The 19,372-nt window shown below is 42.4% G+C and overlaps 3 protein-coding genes across 3 annotated transcripts; all 3 read left to right on the forward strand.

The window, feature by feature from the left end:
* Positions 1-2,067: 2,067 nt before the first annotated feature.
* On the forward strand, positions 2,068-4,799 carry LOC148656120 (uncharacterized). Its single transcript, XM_088644395.1, has 3 exons — positions 2,068-2,704; positions 3,299-3,585; positions 4,716-4,799. The coding sequence occupies exons 1-3, from the start codon at positions 2,068-2,070 to the stop codon at positions 4,797-4,799; spliced, it is 1,008 nt and encodes a 335-aa protein (XP_088500521.1).
* A 4,081-nt stretch (positions 4,800-8,880) lies between these two features.
* Positions 8,881-11,876, forward strand: LOC148656121 (uncharacterized). The gene is made up of 5 exons (XM_088644396.1): positions 8,881-8,899; positions 9,476-10,070; positions 10,305-10,471; positions 10,805-11,349; positions 11,814-11,876. Exons 1-5 carry the CDS (start codon positions 8,881-8,883, stop codon positions 11,874-11,876), a joined length of 1,389 nt encoding a protein of 462 aa, XP_088500522.1.
* Positions 11,877-12,210: 334 nt separating this feature from the next.
* LOC148656122 (uncharacterized) lies at positions 12,211-19,370 on the forward strand. Its single transcript, XM_088644397.1, has 3 exons — positions 12,211-13,805; positions 18,545-18,664; positions 19,310-19,370. The coding sequence occupies exons 1-3, from the start codon at positions 12,211-12,213 to the stop codon at positions 19,368-19,370; spliced, it is 1,776 nt and encodes a 591-aa protein (XP_088500523.1).
* Positions 19,371-19,372: the final 2 nt, after the last annotated feature.

Consider the following 19,372-nt stretch of genomic DNA (forward strand, 5'->3'; position numbering starts at 1 on the left):
TCAACTGCGCCACCAAGTACAACAACCGCTATTACAAGTACTACTCCACCTGCTACCACCACAAGAACAACTATGTCTTCAAATGCTCCATCTATGGAATCTGTAGCATCTCCAACCACAACACAAGCTTCAAGTATGAAAACCACTTTCCAAAGTACATCAGCTTCTTCAACGCCAACATCATCTCAACCAGCAAGTACGTCTCAACAAACCACTGATACGATAACCTCAATCAGCACTTCACATCCATCACCTGTAGCACCTTCAGCATCTCCATCAACACCAACTTTTTCTTCAACAACAACAAGTGCAGAACCTAAAACCACAGATTCAAGTCCAACAACGACTACAAGTACAGCGATTCCATCAACAACAACTCTCCTTCCTGCCTCAACAAGTATGCAAACCACATCAACTGCGCCACCAAGTACAACAACCGCTATTACAAGTACTACTCCACCTGCTACCACCACAAGAATAACTTCAACTATGTCTACAAATACTCCATCTATGGAATCTGTAGCATCTCCAACCACAACGCAAGCTCCAAGTATGAAAACCACTTTCCAAAGTACATCAGCTTCGTCAACACCAACAACAGCTGAACCAGCAAGTATATCTCAACAATCCACTGATATGATAACCTCAATCAGCACTTCACATCCATCACTTGTAGCACCTACAGCATCTCCTACGACACCTTCTTTTTCTTCAACAACAACAAGTGCAGTATCTCAAACCACAGATTCAAGTACAAATGGTACTACAAGTACAGCGATTCCATCAACAACAACTCTCCTTCCTACTTCAACAACTATGAAAACCACATCAACTGCACCACCAAGTACAACAACCGCTATTACAAGTACTACTCCACCTGCTACCACCACAAGAATTACTTCAACTATGTCTTCAAATGCTCCATCTATGCAATCTGTAGCATCTCCAACCACAACACAAGCTCCAAGTATGAGAACCACCTTCCAAAGTACATCAGCTTCTTCAACGTCAACATCATCTCATCCAGCAAGTACGTCTCAACAATCCACTGATACGATAACCTCAATCAGCACTTCACATCCATCACCTGTAGCACCTGCAGGATCTCCATCAACACCAACTTTTTCTTCAACAACAACAAGTGCAGAACCTAAAACCACAGATTCAAGTACAAGAAGTACTACAAATACAGCGTTTCCATCAACAACAACTCTCCTTCCTACTTCAACAACTATGAAAACCACATCAACTGCGCCACCAAGTACAACAACCGCTATTACAAGTACTACTCCACCTGCTACCACCACAAGAATAACTTCAACTATGTCTTCAAGTGCTCCATCTATGGAATCTGTAGCATCTCCAACCACATCACAATCTCCAAGTATGAAAACCACTTTCCAAAGTACATCAGCTTCTTCAACGCCAACATCATCTCAACCAGCAAGTACTTCTCAACAATCCACTGATACGATAACCTCAATCAGCACTTCACATCCATCACCTGTAGCACCTTCAGCATCTCCATCAACACCAACGTTTTCTTCAACAACAACAAGTGCGGTACTTCAATCCATAGATTCAAGTCCAACAACGACTACAAGTACAGCACTTCCGTCAACAACAACTCTCCTTCCTGCCTCAACAACTATGCAAACCACATCAACTGCGCCACCAAGTACAACAACCGCTATTACAAGTACTACTCCACCTTCTACCACCACAAGAATAACTTCAACTACGTCTACAAATACTCCATCTATGGAATCTGTAGCATCTCCAACCACAACACAAGCTCCAAGTATGAAAACCACTTTCCAAAGTACATCAGCTTCGTCAACACCAACAACAGCTGAACCAGCAAGTACTTCTCAACAATCCACTGATATGATAACCTCAATCAGCACTTCATATCCATCACTTGTAGCACCTACAGCATCTCCATCAATACCTTATTTTTCTTCAACAACAACAAGTGCAGTATCTCAAACCACAGATTCAAGTACAAAAGGTACTACAAGTACAGCGATTCCATCAACAACAACTCTCCTTCCTACTTCAACAACTATGAAAACCACATCAACTGCACCACCAAGTACAACAACCGCTATTACAAGTACTACTCCACCTGCTACCACCACAAGAATAACTTCAACTATGTCTTCAAATGCTCCATCTATGGAATCTGTAGCATCTCCAACCACAACAGAAGCTCCAAGTATGAGAACCACTTTCCAAAGTACATCAGCTTCTTCAACGCCAACATCATCTCATCCAGCAAGTACGTCTCAACAATCCACTGATACGATAACCTCAATCAGCACTTCACATCCATCATCTGTAGCACCTACAGCATCTCCATCAACACCAACTTTTTCTTCAACAACAACAAGTGCAGTATCTCAAACCACAGATTCAAGTGTAAAAGGTACTACAAGTACAGCGATTCCATCAACAACAACTCTCCTTCCTACTTCAACAACTATGAAAACCACATCAACTGCACCACCAAGTACAACAACCGCTATTACAAGTACTACTCCACCTGCTACCACCACAAGAATAACTTCAACTATGTCTTCAAATGCTCCATCTATGGAATCTGTAGCATCTCCAGCCACAACACAAGCTCCAAGTATGAGAACCACTTTCCAAAGTACATCAGTTTCTTCAACGCCAACATCATCTCATCCAGCAAGTACGTCTCAACAATCCACTGATACGATAACCTCAATCAGCACTTCACATCCATCACCTGTAGCACCTTCAGCATCTCCATCAACACCAACTTTTTCTTCAACAACAACTAGTGCGGTACCTCAAACCACAGATTCAAGTCCAACAACGACTACAAGTACAGCACTTCCATCAACAACAACTCTCCAACCTGCCTCAACAACTATGAAAACCACATCAACTGCGCCACCAAGTACAACAACCGCTATTACAAGTACTACTCCACCTGCTACCACCACAAGAACAACTATGTCTACAAATGCTCCATCTATGGAATCTGTAGCACCTCCAACCACAACACAAGCTCCAAGTATGAAAACCACTTTCCAAAGTACATCAGCTTCTTCAACGCCAACAACAGCTGAACCAGCAAGTACTTCTCAACAATCCACTGATACGATAACCTCAATCAGCACTTCACATCCGTCACCTGTAGCACCTTCAGCATCTCCATCAACACCAACTTTTTCTTCAACAACAACAAGTGCGGTACCTCAAACCATAGATTCAAGTCCAACAACGACTACAAGTACAGCACTTCCGTCAACAACAACTCTCCTTCCTGCCTCAACAACTATGCAAACCACATCAACTGCGCCACCAAGTACAACAACCGCTATTACAAGTACTACTCCACCTGCTACCACCACAAGAATAACTTCAACTACGTCTACAAATACTCCATCTATGGAATCTGTAGCATCTCCAACCACAACACAAGCTCCAAGTATGAAAACCACTTTCCAAAGTACATCAGCTTCGTCAACACCAACAACAGCTGAACCAGCAAGTATATCTCAACAATCCACTGATATGATAACCTCAATCAGCACTTCACATCCATCACTTGTAGCACCTACAGCATCTCCTTCAACACCTTCTTTTTCTTCAACAACAACAAGTGCAGTATCTCAAACCACAGATTCAAGTACAAATGGTACTACAAGTACAGCGATTCCATCAACAACAACTCTCCTTCCTACTTCAACAACTATGAAAACCACATCAACTGCACCACCAAGTACAACAACCGCTATTACAAGTACTACTCCACCTGCTACCACCACAAGAATAACTTCAACTATGTCTTCAAATGCTCCATCTATGCAATCTGTAGCATCTCCAACCACAACACAAGCTCCAAGTATGAGAACCACCTTCCAAAGTACATCAGCTTCTTCAACGTCAACATCATCTCATCCAGCAAGTATGTCTCAACAATCCACTGATACGATAACCTCAATCAGCACTTCACATCCATCACCTGTAGCACCTGCAGGATCTCCATCAACACCAACTTTTTCTTCAACAACAACAAGTGCAGAACCTAAAACCACAGATTCAAGTACAAGAAGTACTACAAATACAGCGTTTCCATCAACAACAACTCTCCTTCCTACTTCAACAACTATGAAAACCACATCAACTGCGCCACCAAGTACAACAACCGCTATTACAAGTACTACTCCACCTGCTACCACCACAAGAATAACTTCAACTACGTCTACAAATGCTCCATCTATGGAATCTGTAGCATCTCCAACCACAACAGAAGCTCCAAGTATGAAAACCACTTTCCAAAGTACATCAGCTTCTTCAACGCCAACATCATCTCATCCAGCAAGTACGTCTCAACAATCCACTGATACGATAACCTCAATCAGCACTTCACATCCATCATCTGTAGCACCTACAGCATCTCCATCAACACCAACTTTTTCTTCAACAACAACAAGTGCAGTATCTCAAACCACAGATTCAAGTGTAAAAGGTACTACAAGTACAGCGATTCCATCAACAACAACTCTCCTTCCTACTTCAACAACTATGAAAACCACATCAACTGCGCCACCAAGTACAACAACCGCTATTACAAGTACTACTCCACCTGCTACCACCACAAGATTAACTTCAACTATGTCTTCAAGTGCTCCATCTATGGAATCTGTAGCATCTCCAACCACATCACAATCTCCAAGTATGAAAACCACTTTGCAAAGAACATCTGCTTCTTCAACGCCAACATCATCTCAACCAGCAAGTACTTCTCAACAATCCACTGATACGATAACCTCAATCAGCACTTCAGATCCATCACCTGTAGCACCTTCAGCATCTCCATCAACACCAACGTTTTCTTCAACAACAACAAGTGCGGTACCTCAAACCATAGATGCAAGTCCAACAACGACTACAAGTACAGCACTTCCGTCAACAACAACTCTCCTTCATGCCTCAACAACTATGCAAACCACATCAACTGCGCCACCAAGTACAACAACCGCTATTACAAGTACTACTCCACCTGCTACCACCACAAGAATAACTTCAACTACGTCTACAAATACTCCATCTATGGAATCTGTAGCATCTCCAACCACAACGCAAGCTCCAAGTATGAAAACCACTTTCCAAAGTACATCAGCTTCGTCAACACCAACAACAGCTGAACCAGCAAGTACTTCTCAACAATCCACTGATATGATAACCTCAATCAGCACTTCATATCCATCACTTGTAGCACCTACAGCATCTCCATCAACACCTTCTTTTTCTTCAACAACAACAAGTGCAGTATCTCAAACCACAGATTCAAGTACAAAAGGTACTACAAGTACAGCGATTCCATCAACAACAACTCTCCTTCCTACTTCAACAACTATGAAAACCACATCAACTGCACCACCAAGTACAACAACCGCTATTACAAGTACTACTCCACCTGCTACCACCACAAGAATAACTTCAACTATGTCTTCAAATGCTCCATCTATGGAATCTGTAGCATCTCCAGCCACAACACAAGCTCCAAGTATGAGAACCACTTTCCAAAGTACATCAGTTTCTTCAACACCAACATCATCTCATCCAGCAAGTACGTCTCAACAATCCACTGATACGATAACCTCAATCAGCACTTCACATCCATCACCTGTAGCACCTTCAGCATCTCCATCAACACCAACTTTTTCTTCAACAACAACTAGTGCGGTACCTCAAACCACAGATTCAAGTCCAACAACGACTACAAGTACAGCACTTCCATCAACAACAACTCTCCAACCTGCCTCAACAACTATGAAAACCACATCAACTGCGCCACCAAGTACAACAACCGCTATTACAAGTACTACTCCACCTACTACCACCACAAGAACAACTATGTCTACAAATGCTCCATCTATGGAATCTGTAGCACCTCCAACCACAACACAAGCTCCAAGTATGAAAACCACTTTCCAAAGTACATCAGCTTCTTCAACGCCAACAACAGCTGAACCAGCAAGTACTTCTCAACAATCCACTGATACGATAACCTCAATCAGCACTTCACATCCATCACCTGTAGCACCTTCAGCATCTCCATCAACACCAACTTTTTCTTCAACAACAACAAGTGCGGTACCTCAAACCATAGATTCAAGTCCAACAACGACTACAAGTACAGCACTTCCGTCAACAACAACTCTCCTTCCTGCCTCAACAACTATGCAAACCACATCAACTGCGCCACCAAGTACAACAACCGCTATTACAAGTACTACTCCACCTGCTACCACCACAAGAATAACTTCAACTATGTCTTCAAGTGCTCCATCTATGGAATCTGTAGCATCTCCAACCACATCACAATCTCCAAGTATGAAAACCACTTTGCAAAGAACATCTGCTTCTTCAACGCCAACATCATCTCATCCAGCAAGTACGTCTCAACAATCCACTGATACGATAACCTCAATCAACACTTCACATCCATCACCTGTAGCACCTACAGCATCTCCATCAACACCAACTTTTTCTTCAACAACAACAAGTGCAGTATCTCAAACCACAGATTCAAGTACAAAAGGTACTACAAGTACAGCGATTCCATCAACAACAACTCTCCTTCCTGCCTCAACAACTATGCAAATCACATCAACTGCGCCACCAAGTACAACAACCGCTATTACAAGTACTACTCCACCTGCTACCACAACAAGAATAACTTCAACTACGTCTACAAATGCTCCATCTATGGAATCTGTAGCATCTCCAACCACAACACAAGCTTCAAGTATGAAAACCACTTTCCAAAGTACATCAGCTTCTTCAACGCCAACATCATCTCAACCAGCAAGTACGTCTCAACAAACCACTGATACGATAAGCTCAATCAGCACTTCACATCCATCACCTGTAGCACCTTCAGCATCTCCATCAACACCAACTTTTTCTTCAACAACAACAAGTGCAGAACCTAAAACCACAGATTCAAGTCCAACAACGACTACAAGTACAGCGATTCCATCAACAACAACTCTCCTTCCTACTTCAACAACTATGAAAACCACATCAAGTGCGCCACCAAGTAGAACAACCGCTATTACAAGTACTACTCCACCTGCTACCACAACAAGAATAACTTCAACTACGTCTACAAATGCTCCATCTATGGAATCTGTAGCATCTCCAACCACAACAGAAGCTCCAAGTATGAAAACCACTTTCCAAAGTACATCAGCTTCTTCAACGCCAACATCATCTCATCCAGCAAGTACGTCTCAACAATCCACTGATACGATAACCTCAATCAGCACTTCACATCCATCACCTGTAGCACCTTCAGCATCTCCATCAACACCAACTTTTTCTTCAACAACAACTAGTGCGGTACCTCAAACCACAGATTCAAGTCCAACAACGACTACAAGTACAGCACTTCCATCAACAACAACTCTCCTTCCTGCCTCAACAACTATGCAAACCACATCAACTGCGCCACCAAGTACAACAACCGCTATTACAAGTACTACTCCACCTGCTACCACCACAAGAATAACTTCAACTACGTCTACAAATACTCCATCTATGGAATCTGTAGCATCTCCAACCACAACGCAAGCTCCAAGTATGAAAACCACTTTCCAAAGTACATCAGTTTCGTCAACACCAACAACAGCTGAACCAGCAAGTACTTCTCAACAATCCACTGATATGATAACCTCAATCAGCACTTCATATCCATCACTTGTAGCACCTACAGCATCTCCATCAACACCTTCTTTTTCTTCAACAACAACAAGTGCAGTATCTCAAAGCACAGATTCAAGTACAAAAGGTACTACAAGTACAGCGATTCCATCAACAACAACTCTCCTTCCTACTTCAACAACTATGAAAACCACATCAACTGCACCACCAAGTACAACAACCGCTATTACAAGTACTACTCCACCTGCTACCACCACAAGAATAACTGCAACTATGTCTTCAAATGCTCCATCTATGGAATCTGTAGCATCTCCAGCCACAACACAAGCTCCAAGTATGAGAACCACTTTCCAAAGTACATCAGCTTCTTCAACGCCAACATCATCTCATCCAGCAAGTACGTCTCAACAATCCACTGATACGATAACCTCAATCAGCACTTCACATCCATCACCTGTAGCACCTACAGCATCTCCATCAACACCAACTTTTTCTTCAACAACAACAAGTGCAGTATCTCAAACCACAGATTCAAGTACAAAAGGTACTACAAGTACAGCCATTCCATCAACAACAACTCTCCTTCCTGCCTCAACAACTATGCAAATCACATCAACTGCGCCACCAAGTACAACAACCGCTATTACAAGTACTACTCAACCTGCTACCACAACAAGAATAACTTCAACTACGTCTACAAATGCTCCATCTATGGAATCTGTAGCATCTCCAACCACAACAGAAGCTCCAAGTATGAAAACCACTTTCCAAAGTACATCAGCTTCGTCAACACCAACAACAGCTGAACCAGCAAGTATATCTCAACAATCCACTGATATGATAACCTCAATCAGCACTTCACATCCATCACTTGTAGCACCTACAGCATCTCCTTCAACACCTTCTTTTTCTTCAACAACAACAAGTGCAGTATCTCAAACCACAGATTCAAGTACAAATGGTACTACAAGTACAGCGATTCCATCAACAACAACTCTCCTTCCTACTTCAACAACTATGAAAACCACATCAACTGCACCACCAAGTACAACAACCGCTATTACAAGTACTACTCCACCTGCTACCACCACAAGAATAACTTCAACTATGTCTTCAAATGCTCCATCTATGCAATCTGTAGCATCTCCAGCCACAACACAAGCTCCAAGTATGAGAACCACCTTCCAACGTACATCAGCTTCTTCAACGTCAACATCATCTCATCCAGCAAGTACGTCTCAACAATCCACTGATACGATAACCTCAATCAGCACTTCACATCCATCACCTGTAGCACCTGCAGGATCTCCATCAACACCAACTTTTTCTTCAACAACAACAAGTGCAGAACCTAAAACCACAGATTCAAGTACAAGAAGTACTACAAATACAGCGTTTCCATCAACAACAACTCTCCTTCCTACTTCAACAACTATGAAAACCACATCAACTGCGCCACCAAGTACAACAACCGCTATTACAAGTACTACTCCACCTGCTACCACAACAAGAATAACTTCAACTACGTCTACAAATGCTCCATCTATGGAATCTGTAGCATCTCCAACCACAACAGAAGCTCCAAGTATGAAAACCACTTTCCAAAGTACATCAGCTTCTTCAACGCCAACATCTTCTCATCCAGCAAGTACGTCTCAACAATCCACTGATACGATAACCTCAATCAGCACTTCACATCCATCACCTGTAGCACCTACAGCATCTCCATCAACACCAGCTTTTTCTTCAACAACAACAAGTGCAGTATCTCAAACCACAGATTCAAGTGTAAAAGGTACTACAAGTACAGCGATTCCATCAACAACAACTCTCCTTCCTACTTCAACAACTATGAAAACCACATCAACTGCGCCACCAAGTACAACAACCGCTATTACAAGTACTACTCCACCTGCTACCACCACAAGAATAACTTCATCTATGTCTTCAAGTGCTCCATCTATGGAATCTGTAGCCTCTCCAACCACATCACAATCTCCAAGTATGAAAACAACTTTCCAAAGTACATCAGCTTCTTCAACGCCAACATCATCTCAACCAGCAAGTACTTCTCAACAATCCACTGATACGATAACCTCAATCAGCACTTCACATCCATCACCTGTAGCAACTTCAGCATCTCCATCAACACCAACGTTTTCTTCAACAACAACAAGTGCGGTACCTCAAACCATAGATTCAAGTCCAACAACGACTACAAGTACAGCACTTCCGTCAACAACAACTCTCCTTCCTGCCTCAACAACTATGCAAACCACATCAACTGCGCCACCAAGTACAACAACCGCTATTACAAGTACTACTCCACCTGCTACCACCACAAGAATAACTTCAACTATGTCTTCAAATGCTCCGTCTATGGAATCTGTAGCATCTCCAGCCACAACACAAGCTCCAAGTATGAAAACCACTTTCCAAAGTACATCAGCTTCGTCAACACCAACAACAGCTGAACCAGCAAGTACTTCTCAACAATCCACTGATATGATAACCTCAATCAGCACTTCACATCCATCACTTGTAGCACCTACAGCATCTCCTTCAACACCTTCTTTTTCTTCAACAACAACAAGTGCAGTATCTCAAACCACAGATTCAAGTACAAAAGGTACTACAAGTACAGCGATTCCATCAACAACAACTCTCCTTCCTACTTCAACAACTATGAAAACCACATCAACTGCACCACCAAGTACAACAACCGCTATTACAAGTACTACTCCACCTGCTACCACCACAAGAATAACTTCAACTATGTCTTCAAATGCTCCATCTATGGAATCTGTAGCATCTCCAGCCACAACACAAGCTCCAAGTATGAGAACCACTTTCCAAAGTACATCAGCTTCTTCAACGCCAGCATCATCTCATCCAGCAAGTACGTCTCAACAATCCACTGATACGATAACCTCAATCAGCACTTCACATCCATCACCTGTAGCACCTACAGCATCTCCATCAACACCAACTTTTTCTTCAACAACAACAAGTGCAGTATCTCAAACCACAGATTCAAGTACAAAAGGTACTACAAGTACAGCGATTCCATCAACAACAACTCTCCTTCCTGCCTCAACAACTATGCAAATCACATCAACTGCGCCACCAAGTACAACAACCGCTATTACAAGTACTACTCCACCTGCTACCACAACAAGAATAACTTCAACTACGTCTACAAATGCTCCATCTATGGAATCTGTAGCATCTCCAACCACAACACAAGCTTCAAGTATGAAAACCACTTTCCAAAGTACATCAGCTTCTTCAACGCCAACATCATCTCAACCAGCAAGTACGTCTCAACAAACCACTGATACGATAACCTCAATCAGCACTTCACATCCATCACCTGTAGCACCTTCAGCATCTCCATCAACACCAACTTTTTCTTCAACAACAACAAGTGCAGAACCTCAAACCACAGATTCAAGTCCAACAACGACTACAAGTACTGCGATTCCATCAACAACAACTCTCCTTCCTACTTCAACAACTATGAAAACCACATCAAGTGCGCCACCAAGTACAACAACCGCTATTACAAGTACTACTCCACCTGCTACCACAACAAGAATAACTTCAACTACGTCTACAAATGCTCCATCTATGGAATCTGTAGCATCTCCAACCACAACAGAAGCTCCAAGTATGAAAACCACTTTCCAAAGTACATCAGCTTCTTCAACGCCAACATCATCTCATCCAGCAAGTACGTCTCAACAATCCACTGATACGATAACCTCAATCAGCACTTCACATCCATCACCTGTAGCACCTTCAGCATCTCCATCAACACCAACTTTTTCTTCAACAACAACAAGTGCAGAACCTAAAACCACAGATTCAAGTCCAACAACGACTACAAGTACAGCACTTCCATCAACAACAACTCTCCAACCTGCCTCAACAACTATAAAAACCACATCAACTGCGCCACCAAGTACAACAACCGCTATTACAAGTACTACTCCACCTGCTACCACCACAAGAACAACTATGTCTTCAAATGCTCCATCTATGGAATCTGTAGCATCTCCAACCACAACACAAGCTTCAAGTATGAAAACCACTTTCCAAAGTACATCAGCTTCTTCAATGCCAACATCATCTCAACCAGCAAGTACGTCTCAACAAACCACTGATACGATAACCTCAATCAGCACTTCACATCCATCACCTGTAGCACCTTCTGCATCTCCATCAACACCAACTTTTTCTTCAACAACAACAAGTGCAGAACCTAAAACCACAGATTCAAGTCCAACAACGACTACAAGTACAGCACTTCCGTCAACAACAACTCTCCTTCCTACTTCAACAACTATGAAAACCACATCAACTGCGCCACCAAGTACAACAACCGCTATTACAAGTACTACTCCACCTGCTACCACAACAAGAATAACTTCAACTACGTCTACAAATGCTCCATCTATGGAATCTGTAGCATCTCCAACCACAACAGAAGCTCCAAGTATGAAAACCACTTTCCAAAGTACATCAGCTTCTTCAACGCCAACATCATCTCATCCAGCAAGTACGTCTCAACAATCCACTGATACGATAACCTCAATCAGCACTTCACATCCATCACCTGTAGCACCTTCAGCATCTCCATCAACACCAACTTTTTCTTCAACAACAACTAGTGCGGTACCTCAAACCACAGATTCAAGTCCAACAACGACTACAAGTACAGCACTTCCATCAACAACAACTCTCCAACCTGCCTCAACAACTATAAAAACCACATCAACTGCGCCACCAAGTACAACAACCGCTATTACAAGTACTACTCCACCTGCTACCACCACAAGAACAACTATGTCTTCAAATGCTCCATCTATGGAATCTGTAGCATCTCCAACCACAACACAAGCTTCAAGTATGAAAACCACTTTCCAAAGTACATCAGCTTCTTCAACGCCAACATCATCTCAACCAGCAAGTACGTCTCAACAAACCACTGATACGATAACCTCAATCAGCACTTCACATCCATCACCTGTAGCACCTTCTGCATCTCCATCAACACCAACTTTTTCTTCAACAACAACAAGTGCAGAACCTAAAACCACAGATTCAAGTCCAACAACGACTACAAGTACAGCGATTCCATCAACAACAACTCTCCTTCCTGCCTCAACAACTATGCAAATCACATCAACTGCGCCACCAAGTACAACAACCGCTATTAGAAGTACTACTCCACCTGCTACCACCACAAGAATAACTTCAACTACGTCTACAAATGCTCCATCTATGGAATCTGTAGCATCTCCAACCACAACACAAGCTCCAAGTATGAAAACCACTTTCCAAAGTACATCAGCTTCTTCAACGCCAACATCATCTCATCCAGCAAGTACGTCTCAACAATCCACTGATACGATAACCTCAATCAGCACTTCACATCCATCACCTGTAGCACCTACAGCATCTCCATCAACACCAACTTTTTCTTCAACAACAACAAGTGCAGTATCTCAAACCACAGATTCAAGTGTAAAAGGTACTACAAGTACAGGGATTCCATCAACAACAACTCTCCTTCCTAATTCAACAACTATGAAAACCACATCAACTGCGCCACCAAGTACAACAACCGCTATTACAAGTACTACTCCACCTGCTACCACCACAAGAACAACTATGTCTTCAAATGCTCCATCCATGGAATCTGTAGCATCTCCAACCACAACACAAGCTTCAAGTATGAAAACCACTTTCCAAAGTACATCAGCTTCTTCAACGCCAACATCATCTCAACCAGCAAGTACGTCTCAACAAACCACTGATACGATAACCTCAATCAGCACTTCACATCCATCACCTGTAGCACCTTCAGCATCTCCATCAACACCAACTTTTTCTTCAACAACAACAAGTGCAGAACCTAAAACCACAGATTCAAGTCCAACAACGACTACAAGTACAGCGATTCCATCAACAACAACTCTCCTTCCTACTTCAACAACTATGAAAACCACATCAAGTGCGCCACCAAGTACAACAACCGCTATTACAAGTACTACCTCACCTGCTACCACCACAAGAATAACTTCAACTACGTCTACAAATGCTCCATCTATGGAATCTGTAGCATCTCCATCCACAACAGAAGCTCCAAGTATGAAAACCACTTTCCAAAGTACATCAGCTTCTTCAACGCCAACATCATCTCATCCAGCAAGTACGTCTCAACAATCCACTGATACGATAACCTCAATCAGCACTTCACATCCATCACCTGTAGCACCTTCAGCATCTCCATCAACACCAACTTTTTCTTCAACAACAACTAGTGCGGTACCTCAAACCACAGATTCAAGTCCAACAACGACTACAAGTACAGCACTTCCATCAACAACAACTCTCCAACCTGCCTCAACAACTATGAAAACCACATCAACTGCGCCACCAAGTACAACAACCGCTATTACAAGTACTACTCCACCTGCTACCACCACAAGAACAACTATGTCTTCAAATGCTCCATCTATGGAATCTGTAGCATCTCCAACCACAACACAAGCTTCAAGTATGAAAACCACTTTCCAAAGTACATCAGCTTCTTCAACGCCAACATCATCTCAACCAGCAAGTACGTCTCAACAAACCACTGATACGATAACCTCAATCAGCACTTCACATCCATCACCTGTAGCACCTTCTGCATCTCCATCAACACCAACTTTTTCTTCAACAACAACAAGTGCAGAACCTAAAACCACAGATTCAAGTCCAACAACGACTACAAGTACAGCGATTCCATCAACAACAACTCTCCTTCCTACTTCAACAACTATGAAAACCACATCAAGTGCGCCACCAAGTACAACAACCGCTATTACAAGTACTACTCCACCTGCTACCACCACAAGTATAACTTCAACTACGTCTACAATTGCTCCATCTATGGAATCTGCAGCATCTCCAACCACAACACAAGCTCCAAGTATGAAAACCACTTCACATCCATCACCTGTAGCACCTACAGGATCTCCATCAACACCAACTTTTTCTTCAACAACAACAAGTGCAGAACCTAAAACCACCGATTCAAGTACAAGAAGTACTACAAATACAGCGCTTCCATCAACAACAACTCTCCTTCCTACTTCAACAACTATGAAAACCACATCAAATGCGCCACCAAGTATAACAACTGCTATTACAAGTACTACTCCACCTGCTACCACCACAAGAATAACTTCAACTATGTCTACAATTGCTCCATCTATGGAATCTGCAGCATCTCCAACCACAACACAAGCTCCAAGTATGAAAACCACTTTCCAAAGTACATCAGCTCCTTCAACTTCAACATCATCTCAACCAGCAAGTACGTCTCAACAATCCACTGATACGATAACCTCAATCAGCACTTCACATCCATCACCTGTAGCACCTTCAGCATCCCCATCAACACCATCTTTTTCTTCAACAACAACAAGTGCGGTACCTCAAACCATAGATTCAAGTCCAACAACGACCACAAGTACAGCACTTCCGTCAACAACAACTCTCCTTCCTGCCTCAACAACTATGCAAACCACATCAACTGCACCACCAAGTACAACAACCGCTATTATAAGTACTACTCCACCTGCTACCACCACAAGAATAACTTCAACTACGTCTACAAATGCTCCATCTATGGAATCTGTAGCATCTCCAACCAAAACACAAGCTCCAAGTATGAAAACCACTTTCCAAAGTACATCAGCTTCTTCAACGCCAACATCATCTCATCCAGCAAGTACGTCTCAACAATCCACTGATACGATAACCTCAATCAGCACTTCACATCCATCACCTGTAGCACCTACAGGATCTCCATCAACATCAACTTTTTCTTCAACAACAACAAGTGCAGAACCTAAAACCACAGATTCAAGTACAAGACGTACTACAAATACAGCGCTTCCATCAACAAGAACTCTCCTTCCTACTTCAACAACTATGAAAACCACATCAAGTGCACCACCAAGTACAACAACTGCTATTACAAGTACTACTCCACCTGCTACCACCACAAGTATAACTTCAACTACGTCTACAAATGCTCCATCTATGGAATCTGTAGCATCTCCAACCACAACACAAGCTCCAAGTATGAAAACCACTTTCCAAAGTACATCAGCTTCTTCAACGCCAACATCATCTCATCCAGCAAGTACGTCTCAACAATCAACTGATACGATAACCTCAATCAGCACTTCACATCCATCACCTGTAGCACCTACAGCATCTCCATCAACACCAACTTTTTCTTCAACAACAACAAGTGCAGTATCTCAAACCACAGATTCAAGTACAAAAGGTACTACAAGTACAGCGATTCCATCAACAACAACTCTCCTTCCTACTTCAACAACTATGAAAACCACATCAACTGCACCACCAAGTACAACAACCGCTATTACAAGTACTACTCCACCTGCTACCACCACAAGAATAACTTCAACTATGTCTTCAAATGCTCCATCTATGGAATCTGTAGCATCTCCAACCACAACACTAGCTCCAAGTATAAAAACCACTTTCCAAAGTACGTCAGCTTCGTCAACACCAACAACATCTCAACCAGCAAGTACTTCTCAACAATCCACTGATACGATAACCTCAATCAGCACTTCACATCCATCACCTGTAGCACCTACAGGATCTCCATCAACACCAACTTTTTCTTCAACAACAACAAGTGCAGAACCTAAAACCACAGATTCAAGTACAAGAAGTACTACAAATACGGCGCTTCCATCAACAACAACTGTCCTTCCTACTTCAACAATTATGAAAACCACATCAAGTGCGCCACCAAGTACAACAACCGCTATTACAAGTACTACTCCACCTGCTACCACCACAAGTATAACTTCAACTACGTCTACAGATGCTCCATCTATGGAATCTGTAGCATCTCCAACCACAACACAAGGTCCAAGTATGAAAACAACTTTCCAAAGTACATCAGCTTCGTCAACACCAACAACAGCTCAACCAGCAAGTACTTCTCAACAATCCACTGATACGATAACCTCAATCAGCACTTCACATCCATCACCTGTAGCACCTACAGCATCTCCATCAACACCTTCTTTTTCTTCAACAACAAGTGCAGTATCTCAAACCACAGATTCAAGTACAAAAGGTACTACAAGTAAAGCGCTTCCATCAACAACAACTCTCCTTCCTACTTCAACAACTATGAAAACCACATCAAATGCGCCACCAAGTATAACAACTGCTATTACAAGTACTACTCCACCTGCTACCACCACAAGAATAACTTCAACTATGTCTACAATTGCTCCATCTATGGAATCTGCAGCATCTCCAACCACAACACAAGCTCCAAGTATGAAAACCACTTTCCAAAGTACATCAGCTTCGTCAACACCAACAACATCTCAACTAGCAAGTACTTCTCAACAATCCACTGATACGATAACCTCAATCAGCACTTCACATCCATCACCTGTAGCACCTTCAGCATCTCCATCAACACCAACTTTTTCTTCAACAACAACAAGTGCAGTATCTCAAACCACAGATTCAAGTGTAAAAGGTACTACAAGTACAGCGATTCCATCAACAACAACTCTCCTTCCTACTTCAACAACTATGAAAACCACATCAACTGCGCCACCAAGTACAACAACCGCTATTACAAGTACTACTTCACCTGCTACCACCACAAGAATAACTTCAACTACGTCTACAAATACTCCATCTATGGAATCTGTAGCATCTCCAACCACAACGCAAGCTCCAAGTATGAAAACCACTTTCCAAAGTACATCAGCTTCTTCAACGCCAACATCATCTCATCCAGGAAATACGTCTCAACAATCCACTGATACGATAACCTCAATCAGCACTTCACATCCATCACCTGTAGCACCTACAGGATCTCCATCAACACCAACTTTTTCTTCAACAACAACAAGTGCGGTACCTCAAACCATAGATTCAAGTCCAACAACGACTACAAGTACAGCACTTCCATCAACAACAACTCTCCTTCCTGCCTCAACAACTATGCAAACCACATCAACTGCGCCACCAAGTACAACAACCGCTATTACAACTACTACTCCACCTGCTACCACCACAAGAATAACTTCAACTATGTCTTCAAATGCTCCATCTATGGAATCTGTAGCATCTCCAACCACAACACTAGCTCCAAGTATAAAAAACACTTTCCAAAGTACATCAGCTTCGTCAACACCAACAACATCTCAACCAGCAAGTACTTCTCAACAATCCACTGATACGATAACCTCAATCAGCACTTCACATCCATCACCTGTAGCACCTACAGGATCTCCATCAACACCAACTTTTTCTTCAACAACAACAAGTGCAGAACCTAAAACCACCGATTCAAGTACAAGAAGTACTACAAATACAGCGCTTCCATCAACAACAACTCTCCTTCCTACTTCAACAACTATGAAAACCACATCAAGTGCGCCACCAAGTACAACAACCGCTATTACAAGTACTACTCCACCTGCTACCACCACAAGTATAACTTCAACTACGTCTACAAATGCTCCATCTATGGAATCTGTAGCATCTCCAACCACAACACAAGGTCCAAGTATGAAAACAACTTTCCAAAGTACATCAGCTTCGTCAACACCAACAACAGCTCAACCAGCAAGTACTTCTCAACAATCCACTGATACGATAACCTCAATCAGCACTTCACATCCATCACCTGTAGCACCTTCAGCATCTCCATCAACACCAACTTTTTCTTCAACAACAACAAGTGCGGTACCTCAAACCATAGATTCAAGTCCAACAACGACTACAAGTACAGCACTTCCGTCAACAACAACTCTCCTTCCTGCCTCAACAACTATGCAAACCACATCAACTTCGCCACCAAGTATAATAACCGCTATTACAAGTACTACTTCACCTGCTACCACCACAAGAATAACTTCAACTACGTCTACAAATACTCCATCTATGGAATCTGTAGCATCTCCAACCACAACACAAGCTCCAAGTATGAAAACCACTTTCCAAAGTACATCAGCTTCGTCAACACCAACAACAGCTGAACCAGCAAGTACTTCTCAACAATCCACTGATATGATAACCTCAATCAGCACTTCACATCCATCACTTGTAGCACCTACAGCATCTCGATCAACACCTTTTTTTTCTTCAACAACAACAAGTGCAGTATCTCAAACCACAGATTCAAGTACAAAAGGTACTACAAGTACAGCGATTCCATCAACAACAACTCTCCTTCCTACTTCAACAACTATGAAAACCACATCAACTGCACCACCAAGTACAACAACTGCTATTACAAGTACTACTCCACCTGCTACCACCACAAGAATAACTTCAACTATGTCTTCAAATGCTCCATCTATGGAATCTGTAGCATCTCCAACCACAACACTAGCTCCAAGTATAAAAAACACTTTCCAAAGTACATCAGCTTCGTCAACACCAACAACATCTCAACCAGCAAGTACTTCTCAACAATCCACTGATACGATAACCTCAATCAGCACTTCACATCCATCACCTGTAGCACCTACAGGATCTCCATCAACACCAACTTTTTCTTCAACAACAACAAGTGCAGAACCTAAAA

Source organism: Lepisosteus platostomus, chromosome 8 (assembly GCF_059453375.1).
Source record: "Lepisosteus platostomus isolate fLepPlt1 chromosome 8, fLepPlt1.hap1, whole genome shotgun sequence".
In the NCBI taxonomy this organism is placed as follows: domain Eukaryota; kingdom Metazoa; phylum Chordata; class Actinopteri; order Semionotiformes; family Lepisosteidae; genus Lepisosteus; species Lepisosteus platostomus.